The 19,137-nt window shown below is 41.6% G+C and overlaps 2 protein-coding genes across 7 annotated transcripts in view; both read right to left on the bottom strand.

The window, feature by feature from the left end:
• Window positions 1-7,511: 7,511 nt before the first annotated feature.
• Window positions 7,512-11,879, bottom strand: CFL2 (cofilin 2). The gene is made up of 4 exons (XM_033143700.1): window positions 11,706-11,879; window positions 8,801-9,108; window positions 8,635-8,711; window positions 7,512-8,441 (listed from the first exon to the last, which is right to left on the bottom strand). Exons 1-4 carry the CDS (start codon window positions 11,706-11,708, stop codon window positions 8,329-8,331), a joined length of 501 nt encoding a protein of 166 aa, XP_032999591.1. The 5' UTR covers window positions 11,709-11,879; the 3' UTR covers window positions 7,512-8,328.
• Window positions 11,880-15,355: 3,476 nt separating this feature from the next.
• BAZ1A (bromodomain adjacent to zinc finger domain 1A) overlaps window positions 15,356-19,137 on the bottom strand; it is a 42,648-nt gene continuing 38,866 nt past the window's right edge. For all 6 annotated transcript variants that reach the window (XM_033143642.1, XM_033143660.1, XM_033143652.1 and 3 more), the window contains 3 exons: window positions 18,467-18,609; window positions 17,343-17,430; window positions 15,356-16,295 (listed from right to left, as the gene is read on the bottom strand). In XM_033143642.1, the coding sequence (XP_032999533.1) occupies window positions 16,105-16,295; window positions 17,343-17,430; window positions 18,467-18,609 (422 nt within the window). In that variant the 3' untranslated portion in view covers window positions 15,356-16,104. The remainder of the gene's footprint in view (window positions 16,296-17,342; window positions 17,431-18,466; window positions 18,610-19,137) is intronic.

Below are 19,137 nucleotides of genomic sequence, written 5' to 3'. Positions count from 1 at the left end.
TACCGTAAAAATCTGTGAGTAGCTACTCCATGTGGTGAACCACTGAACTGCAAGTAGCAGCCTTTTCATTGAAGAACCAGACTCTCTCCACCCAGGCTTGCCTTGTAATCTTTCAAGCCTCTTCCCAACAGAATCACAGAATTGTAGAGCTGAAAGGAACCCCAAGGATCATCTACTCCACCCCCTGCAATGCTAGAATCTCTTTGCCCAATGTGGGGCTCAAAGCCACAACCCTGAGATTAAGAGTCTCATGCTCTACCAACTGAGCTATCTTGAACACTGCAGTCTTTCTGAGCTGTATTGTGGTTGTTGCCTTGCCTGTCTCCTAGTTACTAGTTCACCTCAGACTGCTGCTCAACAGCCTCTGTCCTTACACAGGAGCAGTATGAGCACTGCATTGCGCACAGCTGACCTAACGTTTGCAAATTTCAGATGTTCACAGTTCATAGGAAGCTGCTAATTAAGTTTCCTTTTTCAAACCAGCTTTTAATAAATAATTGGTGGATTGGGGGGGGGAATATTAAGTAAAATCTGAGAATGTAAACTGCAAATATTTCCTTCTTCTCAGAGCTGCACTCTTATACATATGGGCTGCTCTCAGCAGCTCTGGACCGCAGTTGACACAAGTGGAGTAACAAAAAGAGAGCATGCCTATTCCTAAACCAAACAAGTATATTTACAGGTTAATTCCTTTATTAAGATGTTTAGTTGCATTCTTGTAAGCATTTGCTTATCCAAAAGTAATTTTGACTGCCACATTACCAGCGTGTTCTAGGTTACAGCTAGAGATGTTTACCTCACACCCAGATTAATGGCTCACAGAGAAGTAACAGTAGTTTTTTTTTAATTAAAGAAGCCCACCAGCAACACTCAAATACATGAAAACAGCTGGAGTGTAAAACATGGCCAAAAAATAATTCCTATTGGCTTAATTTTAGCCACCAGTATCCAACTAAGTAATGAAGAACATGTTCTGAGAGTTTAAACTTGGACAAAAACAATACTACAAGGGCAGGAATTCGGTGCCTAATAAAGCTTCTTGCCCCGCCCATGATTGCATGATCGGTTTCTGCTAGTGAAAATGTAGAATTTTGCAAGAACACACAGCCCTGACTATGTGTATTATAGTAAGGCTTATGGTTGCATCTACCAGCTACAGCCTACTTTCAGAACTTGTAATTCAGAGCTTGACTGTATAAACAATTTTATTTCCTCCCTTGCTGTCATAAACAGATGATTACAAAAGGGTTATCCAGAGAATAAAGCACTTAGCAAGTTTGCATATAATAGAATCATAGAACTTTAGAGCTGGAAGGTACCCCAAGGGTAATCCAGTGCAACCTGCTGCAATACAGGAATCACAACTAAAGAATCCCTGACAGATGGCCTTTCAATCTCTGTTTTAAAATCTCCAATAAAGGAGAGTCTACTGCCTTCCAAGGCAGCCTGTTCCACTGTCAAATAGCTCTTAGCATCTCTTACCACAAGTCTTCTATTTAGTCATAATCTCCTTGTAATTTGAATCCATCAGTTTGGGTCAGCAGCAGAAAAAAAGTTTGCTGCATCTTCCATATGACAGCCCTTCAGATATTTGAGGATATCAAAGGTTGGTTTTGAAAAAGCGTTTTTTCTCTTGAATAGTATATTGTCTGGTTTCCCCTCAGGTTGGTATTATCTGTAGAAAGGGAACATAAGCTTACCCCCACCCAACAAAATAACCCCTCAGTAAATGAAAACAGGAATAGTAGTTGATGGAAGAAATATTTGAGCTTACCTTTCTCTAGAAAAATTGTGAAGTGAAAGTTTTAAATGTGACAGATGCTAGAAACAAGCAAATAAAAATGAGAAGGGAAGCTAGTTCTATAGGTTTCCTTCAAAATAAAGTTGTGGTTCCTTACCCTTAGCAGAAAGAATAATCTGTGTCTTACTCTGTTAAGAGCACAGTGGCAATTGTGTCATGCCAGCCCAACCCACAACCTATCACACTGAGCACTTGGCAGTTGTATTGGCAACCCCTCCAGCATTGCTGGATCCTTCCCAAACAGTAAGTATAATAGATTGTAGCCAGGGTCATCATGACCTGGATTCTGAAGAGAGCTGTGTCTAACCAAATGCATAGGCCGGTTTTTATGCAATACATTTTTATTAGATATAGTGAAAAGGTGTTGCATCTGAAAGAACATAAACTTTTAACTAATATAGAAAGTTCACTCTGCAAATTCATAAAAAAAATAACTACCGTGTTTCTCCAAAAATAAGACACCGTCTTATATTTATTTTACTTAAGAAAATAAGCCTATGGCTTATTTTTGGGGGTGTCTTATTTTTTTATTAAGTACCGTATAGTTCTGGGCACCTGCCTCCTCCTGCCACGGCCGGCGTTGCTGCTGCTTGGTCCAGCTGTCTCGGGGCACACGGCCCTGCTTGGCGCCGACCCAGCAGGCCACCTCCTCTTCCTGCTGGCTCCCGGAGGCTCGGGGCGGTGGGCGCCGACCTGGCAAGCCTCCTCCTCTTCCTGCTGCGGCTTGGCGCCTGGAACTGGCTGTTGCTGCTGCTGCTGAAGTACTGACAAAGTGCCCAGCAGTGCCGCACGGAGCACCCCGAGCCACGGCAGGAAGAAGAGGGAGGAGGCGGCCTCCAGAAGCCAACAGGAGGAGGAGGAGGCTCTTGCTGGGTCCCGCTGGCTCGTGGCTCCAGGCAGCATGCGCTGCGGCTCTTGTTGGGCGTTTTGACGGGGTTGCACCAGCAGCAACATCCGGGTCTGGGTGCCAACCCAACAGGCCTCTTCCTCTTCTTTGGCGCCCTCTAGAACTGCGCCCAGCACTATGGCTTATTTTTGGGGTATGTCTTATATTTTGTGAATGCTTGAAAATCCTCCCATGGCTTATTTTATAGGCACGTCTTATTTTATGAGAAACAGGGTAATGTGTACTTTATCCAGCTTCCATAAGTGTAACGTCAATTAGGTACAAATATTAAGCTGCAAGCCTCTTCATTGTCAATAGATGGTGCTATGGGTATAATTTTAACACTGCTACCAGTTCAGGCAAGATTTATGAATAGGCTCCAATTACAAAAAGAATTTCCCTTGTATGGGTGACATTACAAACCTTAAAGCCTTCCAACGGTCCAGCTGCTGGAAACCAAGGAGACCTTACAATTTTAAGCATGTTTGGCTTTTAAGAGAAAATAACTAATGTAAATCAAATGAGTACAGGAATCCCAAGTGTCCTTTTTTTGAGTTTCTGTTGTATAGCATGATTAAAAATACGCTGTGGGTGTATTCTAATGGTATAAATACAGCAGCTGTTCCAATTATGAAAGTATAGCTTCGTACAGATCTATTTTACAGACACAAAAAAGCTTTACATAGCTCTATCCGACAGTGAAATGTTTGCTTCCTGGGCAGTGTAAAGAGGTGCATCTTCAGTATTTGCCAAGAACTATATAGTGAAGTTGGGACGCGGGTGGTGCTGTGGTCTAAACCACAGAGCCTAGGACTTGCCGATTAGAAGGTTGGCAGTTCGAATCCCCACAACGGGGTGAGCTCCCGTTGTTCAGTCCCTGCTCCTGCCAACCTAGCAGTTTGAAAGCACATCAAAGTGCAAGTAGATAAATAGGTACTGCTCCAGCAGGAAGGTAAACAGTGTTTCAGTGCGCTGCTCTGGTTCGCCAGAGGTGGCTTAGTCATGTTGGCCACATGGTAGTTCCACAACAAAGAAGCTTGGGGTGATGGGAGAGGGGATTCTTTCTGGCAGTCCCTAAATTCTGGAACTCCCTCCCCACATGGGTGAAACTGTTAACTTCACTATATAGGTAAAGGTAAAGGTACCCCTGACCGTTAGGTCCAGTCGCGGACGACTCTGGTGTTGTGGCGCTCATCTCGCTTTATAGGCTGAGGGAGCCAGCGTTTGTCCACAGACAGCTTCCGGGTCATGTGGCCAACATGACTAAGCCACTTCTGGCGAACCAGAGCAGCGCACGGAAATGCCGTTTACCTTCCTGCCGGAGCAGTACCTATTTATCTACGTGCACTTTGGTGTGCTTTCAAACTGCTAGGTTGGCAAGAGCAGGGACCGAGCAACGGGAGCTCACCCCGTCACAGGGATTCGAACCACCAACCTTCTGATCGGCAAGCCCTAGACTCTGTGGTTTAACCCACAGCGCCACCTGGGTCCCCTATGCTATGTGCTACCAGGGAGCATTTATTTTCTTCCTCTCTGGGGCCTATTAACAGTTCCAATTTGCAGGGATATAAATAATACTAGTATTATTTGACATCCAACAGGGCAAATGAAATTGAACCATTATGGAAGAAACTTTATTTGAATACAGCAATGCTCCTTGCACCTTATTTTTCTAGCATTTATTAATGACACAGTGAAAATACTGTAGCAGCATGTTCATACTTGCCTGTTATTCAAAGATCAATCGAAATAGGGGAGAAGCCAGTCAGGTACAGAGACAAAATAAAACTAACAACATAATCCTACAGTGGTAAAATAAAACCTGGTCTTGGGACTTGCCTGGCTATGCTTCTTTTTTCCCTTCTTTCCAGAATTCTTGCTTCTAAAGTTTATGGATTTCACATCTACACACTTTACCTTTAAAACCCACTATGGCATTGCCACACCCTTATTTCTGCCAGTGTTGCAAGATATATCCTAGCTGTTGCACCAAAAACCTTTTACTGTCCTTTCAAGCTCCTGAGATTTTCCACAAACATTTTGTCCATACCCTCAACCAAGTCAGCTCACAGGGAGGGCCGGCCCAAGATGTTTTGGTACCTGAGGCAAATCTATAGTTCTCTCCTTTCCTGCAAAGGAAGAATGGATGAGTGGAGACCTACATCAGGAACAAGGGCAGATTAAGTTCTTCATTGGGATCTGCTGCCCCTGTGGATCCTCCCACCTGAGGCGGTCGTCTCACCTTGCCATATGCGTGGGCCAGCTTTACTCACAGGCATTCCTTATACTTGCCTTTTTCATTTTCTTGCTTTCCTCCCTTCTCTATAAATCCTCCACCATCAAAATGAAATTCTAACCACCTTGGTGGTTCTGTATTTTTGTTTATGTTCATGTTCCATTGCAAGGCACCATGTAATAAGAATGAATATTGACATTTCACTAAGCTTGGGCCTATTAAATCTGTCAGGTCCACAATTCAATATATCACAGCAGTAATTTATACTCCTTTCACTATCTTACACATCTTACTTATAAAAAATTCAAGGTTACAAAGTGTATTAACTATTTACCCTACAATGAAGGTAGACTTATGCCATTCTTAACACATATGTCGAATAGCTACATTGTATATAATCACAAAATACTATTGAACCTAAACATTTCAGGTATCTGAGATTTGATTAGCTGGCCAAAATAGGGATTCATTAATATGTCTCTATAAAAACTTAAATCTTCTATAAAGTGGTAATTGAGCAGTTTATTATTTTGATCAGATTATTCAAAACATTGCTTTAGTAACTAAACATGGAAATCCTTCACCTAAGGAAGACTGTCAGAGATTAAATTAGGACAGGTTTGTCAGATAAACAAATAGCATCTGACGTCAACTTAGTAGCTATTCAAGGTTATTACTAAAGTCACTCTTAGTTTCTATACTATATAGTACTTAGTTTTGTTTTCTTCTTTCAGAATCAGCCTATACAAAGCATGTTCATGTTTTAAAATTTTAAGCTAAATTTGCTCAATTTTCAAAGATCAAAAAGGACTTTCAAAACAAAAATGCAGTATCTAAAGAGATTTTTAGCACTGTCATGCAAACTTTTATTTTAACATTTCTTTTCAATAAAGTAACTGAAGCCAACACCCAACATCCCATCTATGATGGGAAAGACATGCAAGATGCTGTTTTGAGGCTTTCCTTCAACCTTTTAAGTCACAATGAGGCCTTCGTCATTTTGCATGATAGAAAACAACAGCTGACAGCCCATTTGGAACGCATGCCAGCTGTCTCTCATTTGTTTTATTGTCCGAGCAGTAAGAGGTTTGTAGCAGCATTTCCAAAAGCGAGTTATAGTTTACTGGATTTGATCAGATCTCAAGTCAGTATTCTCAGCTGTAAACATGCTTTTTGGACCAAATATATTATGCAGAGTTCTGTCCTTTGTCAATATAAATAAGCTTTCATTTTACATAAATCCATGTAGACTTTTGAATGAATACAAAACTGGGCTCAATTTTAAAGTAAACGTACTCTCCTCTTCAATACTCAGTTCTAAAGCCTCAGACATCTGTTCAACACAATTTGCAAGCACCAAATGACATTACTAGCAGAGGATTACATGAACTGAAAAATAGTGCTTTACACAGATGAGCATTGCTCAGGTACAGGTTTTTTTTTAAGTTTAACATTCATTTCAAAGCATTTGGGTTTTCTCAATTCTAGAAGGGAAACAGTGCATTCTAGGTAACAAAATGGAGCAGAGTTTTTATACCAGCCAGGTTTTTACGAGGCATAATATTTAAGAGATGTGGGGTAATGAAGACACTTTCCAATCAAATGTTTTAATCTGTAAAAAAGAATTGTAGCTTTCCTTTTTTGCATAGAAAGTTAACATCTAGCAACTCAGCATGCCAGTCAGAATTCTACAATAGAATTTAGTACACTAAAAGAGATGCATTTCACTTCCAATAAGTCAGAAACAGCTGAAAGCTTGAAATAGTAACATTCTACAGAGCCACTGACAAATTACATTGTTTTATTAACCTATTTACTGTTGTCTATTTCTCCTCCAGACTTAAGTAAAAAAAAAAGTTTACATCAAACTTATTTCTATTCTCTGCTACCTTCTTTTAAGAAACTGCTAACCATTTTCAATTTCTATCCTTTGATGAAAGCATTCCTCCTAGTGGTATGTACACTGCAACAGCAATTGGCTCCCTAACAGAGTTCCTTTATGCATACCAGTAGAATCATGTCCAGTTTTGCCATTTGTGGAGAACTGATGACAAGATACAAAAGCATGTGTTTGCCATAAATAGCTCTGGCCAACGGAGGACTGCTCGCACAGAGCAGATCAAATTCTCTATAAGGAGAGCAGTGTTTGGCTCTTAGCCAAATCATGTTCCTGATGCAAGACTTGGTAGCTGCAAAAGCTTTCCAGTCCTATTAGCACACAAATTAACTGGCAAGAGTTGCCTTGTGACGGAGCAAAAGATGGTACTTGCAATACTTAACATGTAAAACTGTGAAGGATATTCTCTAATAGTGCATTACATGCCTCATTGTTTCCCTTTTAAGTTTCAGATACAAGCTAGTTGTAGACTGATGCCCCAGTTGTTCCCCAAATGATGGCAAATTATTAAAGTAGAGATTGCAGAGGAAAGTTGTTTATTCAAATTATTCCTACAGTGGGATCATGAATAAATATAAAAAGATTCATTACTGAAGTTGAGAGCAACTGAGGAGAGGTACCGCTGAAACAAAACTCTGCAAAATGTTAAAATACACTTCATTCTGTACTTCCCAATGAAAACAAGGCAACATTCTGTAATAAGCCACAAGTTTTATTGCAACGTGGCTAATATATTTGATCTCAAAAACAATGTTCCATTTAAGGCTCTTTTTATACAGAAATTGCCATTATGATTGATGTTTTACAAAACATCATTAGTGTTGCAAGACTTGCATGGTAAACAGATAGTTCCTACTCCTGTTCAGTAGTGTACATTCAACAGAAAAACAAAAAGGCATCATTAACAGCTACTTCATTTATAAAGATATGCATGTAACAGGAATGAAGACTGGGGTACTGCAACAGTTTGATGACAATTACAGAAACTTAATTGGCATTCCTTGGGAAAGGGGAAATAAAACATATTACAAAAAGTGCTTTAATTTAAATGCATAGTGTTGAGTGCTGCCATGTCACAAAAAAGGCTTGTCAAGGCAGGTGAGGTGTATGAATGCACAAGAGCCTCATGGAACTGCGATCAAGTGCAACTGTAAAGTAATACTGAATAGAGTCTACCATTTGACCGTTGGACAATACTGTAAAGGCAATCAATTAGCTTAAACCTTTTGTTGCTTGGCTAGACTATCCACATCAACTATCACATTCACTGTACATATTTGCAAGGAATGCCCACATCAGTTTTGGCTAAGAATATGATGTGAGGCATTCCTTGGATTCTACATAAACTATCAGGTTTAAAAACAGTCTAATAGTGACCACTTATAGACTGTTTAATGACGTCTCCTTCAGGTATTTGGGATCTGGGAAGGTGGGGCAAAAGGAACTAATGCTATTCCAATTGAATGAGCTGCAAAAATGGAAGCTCCAGATGGCACTTGTCTGTCCTTTTATAAGGGTTTTCCTTCAAGTGAAACTACCACATTGCCTCCTAGTTTCTCTCCCAGTGTTGCTCGATCTTTAATATCATCCAACCCATTTACTTGCCACTCGTGTTTAATACCTGAAAAAGACAAATGAACAGAGATATATTTGTTCAGTATTTTCATAGCAAGAAGTGCCTTATTGCTTAAGTATTAAATACCTGCCTACTTCAATAGCAGCTTAAACATGGTAGTTATCCAAAAGGAATTGTTACTCACTCTGAGGAAGTAGCTAAGTATAAAGTTGCCATGTGGAATATTTTCTGCTCATACCTGTGAATTTCTTTTTAATGGCATCTTTTGAGCTTGCGTAGATCATCTTGCTTTTTAAAGGCGCACTCTCTGGAGCCCTACAGACGGGGAGTAAATACTTGTTATTTAACCCATTGAAATTAGGAAACAAAATTCTATTTAAATAATAATCCTTTGATTTACACACCAGAATAGAAATACCAGGTCTTCTTTTTTAGATTCCTTTGTTTCATATGTTGCATCATACAAAGCATATCGGCAATCATTCAGAGGTAACAGCTTCACAAAAGATGTATAAGGGTCCTCCACTGTATCACCTATGTCACCAACTAGTATCTGCTTTGCTTCTTCTACAATTATTTGTCTTTTGTCATCACTTAAACAGAAGAGAACTGCTTTCTTTCGTTTTTTAATCTCTTCTGGCGTTGAAGATTTTCGTACTTTCATGGCATTGAAAACCTTGATAACTTCATCATTCACTGTGACTCCAGAAGCCTACAAAACAAAGCAAAACAACATCCACTATAAAAACATCATCAATTAGAAACATACAATTTGGTCCAAAGCCAGCCATCATGACCTTAATACAATACAACAACAAAACATAATTATCGAGTTTTAGGTTAAGATAGCAATTTCGACTCATTTAAGAGCACATATAGCCAAGAGTAACTCCCACTGAATTCAGTGGGACTTACTAATGAGTAAACATGCTTAAGCAAACACTACATGGGATTTTGCACAAAAATAATCAAATGCATTTGCAGTAGTTCATATCAAGCTCTGTCATTATTCTAGTTCTGTTCAGTGATGTAAGCCTCTAAGAGAAGAAATGCCTTTTGTATCGTGTCAGGTTTAATATTATGTATTTAAAATTCCTAGATTTTATTTAATACCCTATAAATATTCCAGTGAAGTTACTACATGATGAAAGAATCAAGGACAGAATGTACAATTCCTCCCAAGAGTATTGAGGCTTATAGAAACCAAGCCTACAAAAATTTGACTCTCACATTCTGACAGGACAGAGGTGTTCTGTAACGGTACACTGGAAACCCAGAAGCTGTTTTTTCTGCTTTTCATCCTATAGTGTTGCTGTAGGTTAATAGGCCTGCAATTAAGGAGTACCAATTCTGTTTTAAAGGCCCAGGCAACTGTTCCCGCCTATATTTGAGGGCATTTAAATGTTATCATGGGGTAAACCCAGAGAAGAGCAGCTCCCATGACACTGCTGTAACATGGGAAAGGAACCAAAAGGTTTTTCTTTTAAACACTTAAAAATAAATAACTAACTTGTTTTCAGAAAAACAACCCCCTTAAAAGAGCAAAGATTTTAAAGCTTTTTACAGCACATTAGTTTAGGAGAAACTGCAAATATATAGCAGAACAGGGACAGATGAAAGTAGAAAATATTTAATCATTTCTGACTTGTTATTAAAAACACAAAGTAGGAATCTTCATTTAAAAAAATGTTTCTTAAAACTAGTTCTCAAACACTTATTTCTTGTCCAAAACACTCCATTTAGTTTAGTTGTACATCTCAACAATTTAGAGAGAATAGAAAGAAAAATTAAAACTGATAATGGACCAGCATGTTTTTATACCATATTGTTCACTTCAATGGAAAGATGGGACAATACAGCTCCTTTACCATTTTTTCTTTACTCATCCCCCACCCCAGTCAGTTTTTGAGCCATCTAGTGCCAATGTAATGACTATTGCCCAAATACAGCCAGAACATTCCTGCCCTTCTTCTGGATTCTCAGCAATGTAGTCCTAGGGCAGAGCTCCTAATGGTACACTGCAACAAGAACACAAGGAGAGATAGATGCCCCCATATGTTACACAAACAAACACTGAATTCCTGCCATAAACCAGACACCATCCAAACACAATGAATGGTAAATGCCACTCACCTTCCAGCTTTCCCAGTTAAGAGCACCCTGCCCACAAATTATGATTAAAGCACTCCAACAAAGGAAGCAGCCATCTCTAGGCTTGGTGCTTCCTCCTCCCCCCTTCTTGACACATTCAGACACAATGGAGAGGGGCAAACCCAACTATGCGTCATTCCACCCACCCCCACTGGCATCACAATCCCAACTAAGATTAGCAGAAAGCCGCTATATTCTTACACCGCACTACGAGAAAGGGGGAATTCCACCATAAGGCACTTAAGCCCAAAATGAAAAGGAGACCATCCTTGCTGTGTCATATGTATACTATTGAAACGATTAGCCCCCACAAAGAGGCAGAGAACGAAGGAGGCGGTAAAACCTGCTCTTTCACTCCGTTTCAAAGCCAAGCAAAAGGAACCAAACCTTTCTCCGTGGTCTGGGCTCCCGCATACATTTACCCTTCCATAAGTGATTTGCTACCTCTAAGTTTCTCCCAAATGACAAGGGGGGCATAACACGTATCATTTCCCCACGGTGAAAGAAGACTGGGCTTACCATAACACGGGGGTGGGGGGAAGAGCCCTTTCCAGAGAAAGGAGGATTCAAGCCCCGTTACACGCGCACACGACACACATGTCCCCATGGCTCCACGGAAGGGAACGAAAGGATGTGTGAAGGTAAATTGTCCCGTTATTTGGTCCACACTCTTCAAAGCAACAACCCAAGAAGAGGACCGTATATATTTGCCCCCCGCTACACCTAGGAAGGAACCAGACTCGCAGACGCCCCTTATTTTGCTTCCTCGCCCGTGGAGCTGTGTGGGCTTGCAGACTTGTGAAAAGAATAAAGCATAGCGAGAAAAAAAGCAGCCGTCCCAAGCGTACGAGACTGTATGCGTGGGAAACCCCTCCGTCACTCACAAGGCCCCCCTCTTTCACCGCGCGCGAAGAACTCGCGGGCGCTTCTCTTTGGGAAGCGGGCCGCCCGCCGACCACGAGTTGGGGCGGCGGTGGAGTGAGGGGCGGCGGTCGGTCCCGCCACCCCTTCCCCGGGCTAAAATTAGACTAAAATGGCCGCCAGAGGCCGCGGGCCCCGCTGAGCCCCTCTCATCCTAGCGGGGGCCCTAGTCCCACACTCTGCCTGGCACAAGCCGACCGGGCCATGCCGAGGCGAGTCAGGCTGCCCCGCCCTTACCATGGTGCCGGGTCCCTGTTGCGGCGGCGGCGGCGGTGATGGCGGAGGCCGCTCCTACTACTTGCTGCCTATGGAGCGGAGGAGTCTGGTTGACGCTGCTCGCAGCACAGCTCGGAAAACGCAGGCTGGGCTGAGGCGAGGAGATAGGCGGGGGGCTGGAGGGGGAGGCCGGTCACATGGGCTCCGCCTTCTGTCACCACGTGCTGCAGGCCCTGCCCAGCCCTGCAGAGCACAAAATGGGGAGGGGATGGAGGGCCGCCCACCTCCCTTCTCCTCCTCATCGTGAACGACGCCCCCCCCCCACTCCTGTTTCGACGAGGAAACTTTCCTAACGGGGACGAAGGACGGGAGGGGGGTTTCCTGAGGAGAATTAGGCACTCCCCCCTCCCCGCGCCACCCTCCAGCTTTGTCCTGGCCACAGGGCGACTCCTAGGGTTGCGCCCCGCCCCACTGGGCCGCCCTACAACTCCCTCGCCAGCTTCCATGCTGACCCGAAGGCGAGCGCCGCCGCCACGAGCGGCACTTGCCGCCGTCTCAGAGGTAGCGAATCGCCCACATCCCCTCCGCAGCCCACGGAGAGAAGGCGAGCAAAGGACGGCCGCGCGGCGACGGAGCTTTCCAGCCGCCTCAGCTGCTCGCTCGCCTCCGTCCCTCTCTCGGAGCTGCTTCGTTTCGGCCGGTTCTCCCGCCGCCGCTCCTCCTCCGCTGCGTGGCCAAGCCAAGTCGCAGACTGAGGGGGAGCCGCGGAGGTGGCCGCGAAGCTGCTACCGCCGCCGCCTCCGGCGCTCCCCGGGATGGAGCGGCCCACCGGGGGCACCGCCTGGAAGCAGCGGGCGCTCTTGCAGCTGCCTCCAGCCTGGCCTCCTCGCTTAACGGGCCGCTGAGGGAGCCGTGAGAAAGGAGGGCCAGCTGCCTCCCTCTCCGGGCTCTCGACGGAGCCGGGGAGCAGGCGGCGGCGGCTCTTCGCAAACAGGCAACTGAGTATTCCTTCGACTTCATTGCATTGATATCCCGCCGTTTTCTGCTGCGAGCTCAAGGTGACGTACCTGGTTCTTCCCCCCTCCAGAATTAATCCCCACTGCTACCCTGTGAGGTAGGATGGGCTGAGAGGCAGTGACCGGCTCAAGGTCATGCCTTTCATTTTTTAGGGACTAACAAAAAAAAATCAACTCAGCTAAGGCAAAGTGTCAGGATGAAGGTAGGCACACAACAAGATGTAGCATATATCAAAACAAAATAAAGCGGATTTAAATTCATGTCAAAGCAGTCTGAAGTACAATCTAATAAAACTGTAAGTTTATTCAGTAATTAATTTATGCAGGTGCATGCTGGCCACCAGCCACAGAGTTTTAGTGTGGTTTAGGTTTCTTTTAAATGATAGTGTTCACTGAGGAGGCCCAATCAAGCAGCTTAGTAGACTTGGTGATGTCTAAACAAAATAAAATAAAAAATTCTTTCCAGTAGCACCCAGAGGCGTAACGAGGGGGGCGGGCCGCCCTGGGTTCCATAATGGAGGGGGGTGACAAATTATCAAGAAAATGTTTTTTTGGAAAAAAAAATTGCTTTTTTTTTTTTGAAAATGCCTGCTCCGAAGGTCTTATCTTACTATACTAGGGATTATATAGCTATATATGAAATTTCATGCATATCGATTAATATCTTGACCATCCTCCACCAAAATAGCTGTTCACGTGGCTGTTTTCCTATGTCATGAAGGCTGAAATTTCAGTTCTGAGAACACTTACTGTTCCCAACCCTAACCCTGTGGAAAGCCATCTAATTAGTCTTTAATTTGTTTTTAGGAGGTAATTTAATTATTCTTTGATTTTATACCAATGTTATGTATCTGATGTTAGCCACCCTGAGCCCAACTTCGGCCGGGAGGGTGGGATATAAATAAAAGGTTTTTTTATTATTACTTGTGATTATTCCTTTGTAAGAAAATATGAAATAATGTAAAACCATTTTTGCGGGCGGGGTTGGAATCAATGGGATTGACAAGAAATTTTTCGCACCGGGTACCACCTGACCTTCCCATGCCTGGGGGGGGGACAAAAATTTTTTTGCCCCCGGGTACCAATTTACCTTCCTACGCCCCTGGTAGCACCTTAGAGACCAACTAAGTTTGTTCTTGGTATGAGCTTTCGTGTGCATGCACACTTCTTCAGATACACTGATACGGAAGTCACCAGACCCTTAAATATAGTGAGGGAGTGGGGAGGGGTATTACTCAGAAGCAGGGAAAGGCAAGGGGTGAGATGGCTAAAGATAGCTTTGTCATATATAATGAGATAAGAATCCAATGTCTTTGTTCAGACCAGGTTTCTCCATGGTTTTAAGTTTGGTGATTAGTTGCAATTCAGCCACTTCTCTTTCCAGTCTATTTCTGAGATTTCTTTGTATTAAGACAACTACTTTGAGATCTTTTATAGAATGTCCTGGGAGATTGAAGTGTTCTCCTACTGGTTTCTCTGTCTTGTGATTCCTAAAACCATGGAGAAAGCTAGGTGTCCCCCACCCTATATTTGTGCACCTGGTCCTTCCTAAGTGCCTTACATTTGTCTCTATTGAAATTCATTTTGTTATCTTGCACCCGGTTCTCCAATCTGTAAAGGTCATTTTAAATTCTGATTCTGTCTTCTGCGGCATTAGCTACTCCTAGTTTGGTGTCATCTGCAAATTTGATGAGCATTGACTCAATTCCTTCATCCAAGTCATTTATAAAGACGTTGAACAACAATGGGCCCAAGGACAGAACCCTGTGTCACTTTTTTCCAGGATGTCATGGAACCATTAATGAGTACTCGAGTTTGGTAAGTTAACCAGCTACAAATCCATCTAACAGTTACCTCATTCAACCCACATTTTACAGACTTCCTCACGAGAATATCATGGGGGACTTTGTCAAAAGCCTTACTGAAATCAAGATACACTATGTCTACTGCATTTCCCTGATCCACCAAGTTTGTAATTCCATCAAAAAAAGTAATCAGATTGGTCTGGCATGACATTTTTGAGAAACCCATGCTGAGTCTTAGTAATCACAGCAACCTTTTCAAAACACTCACAGACTGACTGTTGAATTATCTCTTCTAGGACCTTCCCTGGGTCCTAGAAGGGATGATGGAAATTGTAGTCTAGCAACATATAGAGAACCACATACTTGTTTTGTTATGTTTGTAATTATGTAATTTTAACATGTTGCAAGCTGCATTGAACATTGTCTTAACTTTGGAAAGGCAGCATACAAATGAAATGATTGATTGACTGAATTAAGTAACTCACATTTGGGCTATTCTGATAACAGTCAATTCTCATACTCTCTGATAATAGAAACCTCATGTTTCTGGTCTTTTGTACAGAGGCAAATTTCCAAGTCACCAAGATTAATATTGAGGCAAAAGTTTTTTTTGTTTTACTTTATTGACAAAAAGTTTTAGAAAAAATTAAATAAGTTGCTTTCAAGACATCTGCAGTAGTAGTATGGACACAGGTATTGGAATAGTCCATTATGACAGATCTGCAAACATTAAAGGATCACACATCAATTAAGAAATACTGTTGATAGAATCAACAAGTGGCAAGTCCTGTTATCTATTCTTGCTTCACCCAAGAACTGGGCAGCCACTAGTATACAGATAAGCAAGTAGTACTGTGAAATATGTTTCACTTTATTTTTTACACTCAAAAGTTGTACAAATAAACTTTCAGTTTTGCTGGAAGAACTGCCAGGTAGAGGACAATTAACTGATCATGAGAGGTATAAACAACTAAACACAGAGTAAACAGGAAATTAATGAATTCTTTATCCTCCAAGTAAATTTTTTTATAAATACAAAAACAAATCCACAAATTATTTGAATGCTAAATAAATATCTACTTAATAAAGTCAGACTGAATTTCTCCAACCAGCACCAGCACACTAATTTAAATGATAAAAAGTTGTACTCATTCACTTGTAGTGTCAAAACTTTGTGCTCAAGTGACTTCAGGTGTCCACTGTGTTGCAGATGACTGTTTTAGCCTAGGTAGAACCCTCACAAGACAATGCCACAGCTCCTACAAGATCTAAACAATATGACAATTTTATCTGGTGCTGAAGAAAAATATTTCTGGAAGGTATTTTGCCACAAAATGGTCATTAAAAGTACAAAAGCTACTGTAAACTAGTACTGTATTCAAAACACATCGATCAAAGTTATTAGTCACTGAACAAAACTGTAGCAAAGGTAATCTTTCCTACATTCTCCTGAGTGCTTAATAATTGAAAACATAGTGCAGGTCACACTTCCAAGGTGTGACAGATGTTATTGCTTTCTATGGCTGCATGATTTAAATATTTCATTTCCATGAAAATATAAGAGGATTCCTCTAATAGAAGTCCTTTAAAAGGAAGACATTAGATTCGGGATTTTTTGGCTGCTGGGGCAGCACGGTCCATGTAACCAGAAGTAATAGGAAGTCCAAGCTTGTGAGCCTGAACACGGAAAAAATCCTGAAGTCTTGTTCCAGCTTTTGCTTCACTTGTATTGCGTGGGTTATACTCAAAGCAGTTTGAAAACATCAGTTCAATGTCTTCAATGAATTCCGCTGTAAGGAAGAAAAAACAAATACACATTTAGTCCATAATGTTATAAAAATTATAGATAATCCCAAAAACAATGTTTCCTAGACATAGACACCACCACCCTTGCGGTGAATTACTTTGGCTCACAAGAGAGTATTCTCACATTTCACCTAGAGGTAAATAATGCTTAAGCGTGTATTGTTCGATATGCTGAATGCCCACTGCTGGGAGCATACCGTATTTTTCGCTCCATAAGATGCACTTTTTTCCTCCTAAAAAGTAAGTGGAAATATATGTGCGTCTTATGGAGCGAATGGTGGTCCCTGGAGCTGAATTGCCCAGGGGCCAAAAGAGGATCATGCTTTTTATTTTACAAAGAGAAAAGGGTGTTGAAAGGACCCCGCTCAGCAGCTGATCAGCAAGAGATCGAGAGAGAGATAAGAGTCCCTGGCTCCCTTTCAGCCCCGCCCTCCTTTGTTGAATGTGCTGCAGAGGGAGGTTGTTTGTTTCCCCAGCTACATGTGACTGGCTGATTAGATTATCTGTCTGGAAACTGTAGAAAAGGCTCCCTTTCCTTTAGAAGCTGCAGAAATGTGAGTTGAACCCCACAAAACAGAGCTTTTCCTCTTTGCTTTTCCCCTTTGCAAAAAAGCTGCAAAACCTTTAGCTGATCCTCAAAAAAAACAGGGCTTTCCCCTTTGCAAAAAAAGCTGCAAAACCTTTAGCTGATCCTCAAAAAACCAGGGCTTTTTCCTTTGCAAAAAGCTGCAAAACTTTTAGTTGATCCTCAAAAAACCCAGGGCTTTTCCCTTTGCAAAAAAGCTGCAAAACTTTTAGCTGATCCTCAAAAAAACAGGGCTTTTAGAGGAGGAAAACCAGAAAAAAAAATTCTTGTTTCCTCCTCTAAAAGCGAGGTGCGCCCTATGGAGCGAAAAATATGGTAACTCCTAATGCCTAACTCCACTGTTTCAAAATTTAGTTTTATGTTAACTAAAGTCATTCAGACGCCTTGTAAATTAAACTGTGTTTAAAGCAACAGACGTATAATTATTTTAGAAAAATTTACTTACAAGCTAGTTTGTATTCACATTTGTTGACTTTTTCACGGATTATGTTTAAGGCAATAGGTTTTTTGATAATATCATAGTAGTCTGGTACCTGCATTTAGGTAATGAAGTACATTTTTAAAAAATGCAGAGAGAAAGAGCAAAAAAAGTACATACAATCAAAATATTTTTCATGATTTTTAAGCAATAAATCAGGAGACCTCATTCAGAAGTTAAATCTTTTAATCTGCCCACCCAAACAGGCAGCCCTGCCCTTTTCTGAATATCAGGAATGTATGCAGCAGTTACAAGGTACTGGTATGTATTTTACATATTTCCAATCCATCGTCTCTTAAGAACAGGTCAATAGATCAGCCTGTTTTCAAAATGTGCAGTACAGAATCATGTCCTGAATTTGTATGCCACTTTTCATTGTTCTACTTCAATGTTCAAAAAGTGGAACAGCTGAAGGGTGTTTCTAGGTGATTAACAGGCAACGTGGCTGGGTAACATCGCCATCTTGTGGCCATTACATTGTTTTACAATACAAGTCAATTTATACTGTTTGAGTTTTTTTTCTAATAGTGTTTCCCTTTCTCAATCTATTAAGTCTGTTCCTACAGTTTGTCATTCATTGGACCAAGTTAAAATGCAAAACATCAGTTTGCATTTCCTGTCTTCAGTTGCAAGGTGGTGACATTACCCATCCATGGTGTGTGTTCAGCTACCTCCTGAGAATCGCTGAGCTATGAACTAAACAAAAAATGCTGAACCTGGAGTTCACAAGCTCCCTCTTCACACAGCCAACAATAGAAGCCTTTCTGAATTTCAGGACCCAACACTGACTTTGCTGAAGTGTCTCTTACACTTCCATTGTCATAGCATTCAAATAATGATTGGAGAAAAGTCAATCTCTCTGGCATTAACACTAATTGTACATTAGCCCATATATTCCACCAATTTTACATCTTCAAAATAGATAGGTGAGGCATACCCAAGTTGTTACAGTAACATATGAAACTTTTAGTTCTAGATATGACTCAAATGTAGAGATTGAATTTCAGCTGTATTTTTCTATTCCTCATTTTTACTATTCCTGGTTTGTCAGTAAATGTCACTTTTTACTACACTGGACCCAATCTATTTACCTGGATTTTGGACACTAGTTTCATAAAAGGCCAGCTGTCATCGTGACGCACCAATTCCACAACAAGTTGCTCAAAAGCAGACAGTTCATGAACTCCACCCTGACGTCCTGAACTTCTCCTATTCAAAGGCATTGGAGACGGCTCTGGGGGGAAACAAATTATTTACGAAATACATTATGCTGAGGGAATCGGAACATGTTAAGAAAAGCTAAAGTGGTACAGAAACAATATGATCTAACTTTATCCTTACTCGGGCGTAGGAAGGTAAATTGGTACCCGGGGGGGGGCAAAAAAAAATCCCCCCCCAAGAGGCATAGGAAGGCCAGGTGGTACCCGGTGCAGAAACTTTCTTGTCCCCCCCCCATTGATTCCCCACCCCCTGCAAAAATGGTTTTACGTTATTTCATATTTTCTTACAAAGGAATAATAACAAGTAATAATAATAATAAAACTTTTATTTATATCCCACCCTCCCCAGCTGAAGTCGGGCTCAGGGTGGCTAACATCAGATACATAACATTGGTATAAAGTCAAACAATAATTAAATTACCTCCTAAAAAATCTCAAAATCAAATTAAAGTCTAATTAGATGGCTTTCCACAGGGTTAGGGTTGGGAACAGTAAGTGCTCCACTGAACTGAAATTTCAGCCTTCACAACATAGGAAAACAG

Source organism: Lacerta agilis, chromosome 1 (genome assembly GCF_009819535.1).
Source record: "Lacerta agilis isolate rLacAgi1 chromosome 1, rLacAgi1.pri, whole genome shotgun sequence".
Classification (NCBI taxonomy): domain Eukaryota; kingdom Metazoa; phylum Chordata; class Lepidosauria; order Squamata; family Lacertidae; genus Lacerta; species Lacerta agilis.
The sequence above is the reverse complement of the archived record's forward strand: the minus strand, read 5'-3'. Positions and strand labels throughout refer to the sequence as shown.

Coding starts and splice junctions, on each gene's coding strand:
- CFL2 (XM_033143700.1), bottom strand. Junction 8,712..8,800: donor GACCTGGTATTTCTATTCTG/GTGTGTAAATCA, acceptor CCCCGTCTGTAG/GGCTCCAGAGAGTGCGCCTT. Junction 8,442..8,634: donor CATTAAAAAGAAATTCACAG/GTATGAGCAGAA, acceptor TGTCTTTTTCAG/GTATTAAACACGAGTGGCAA.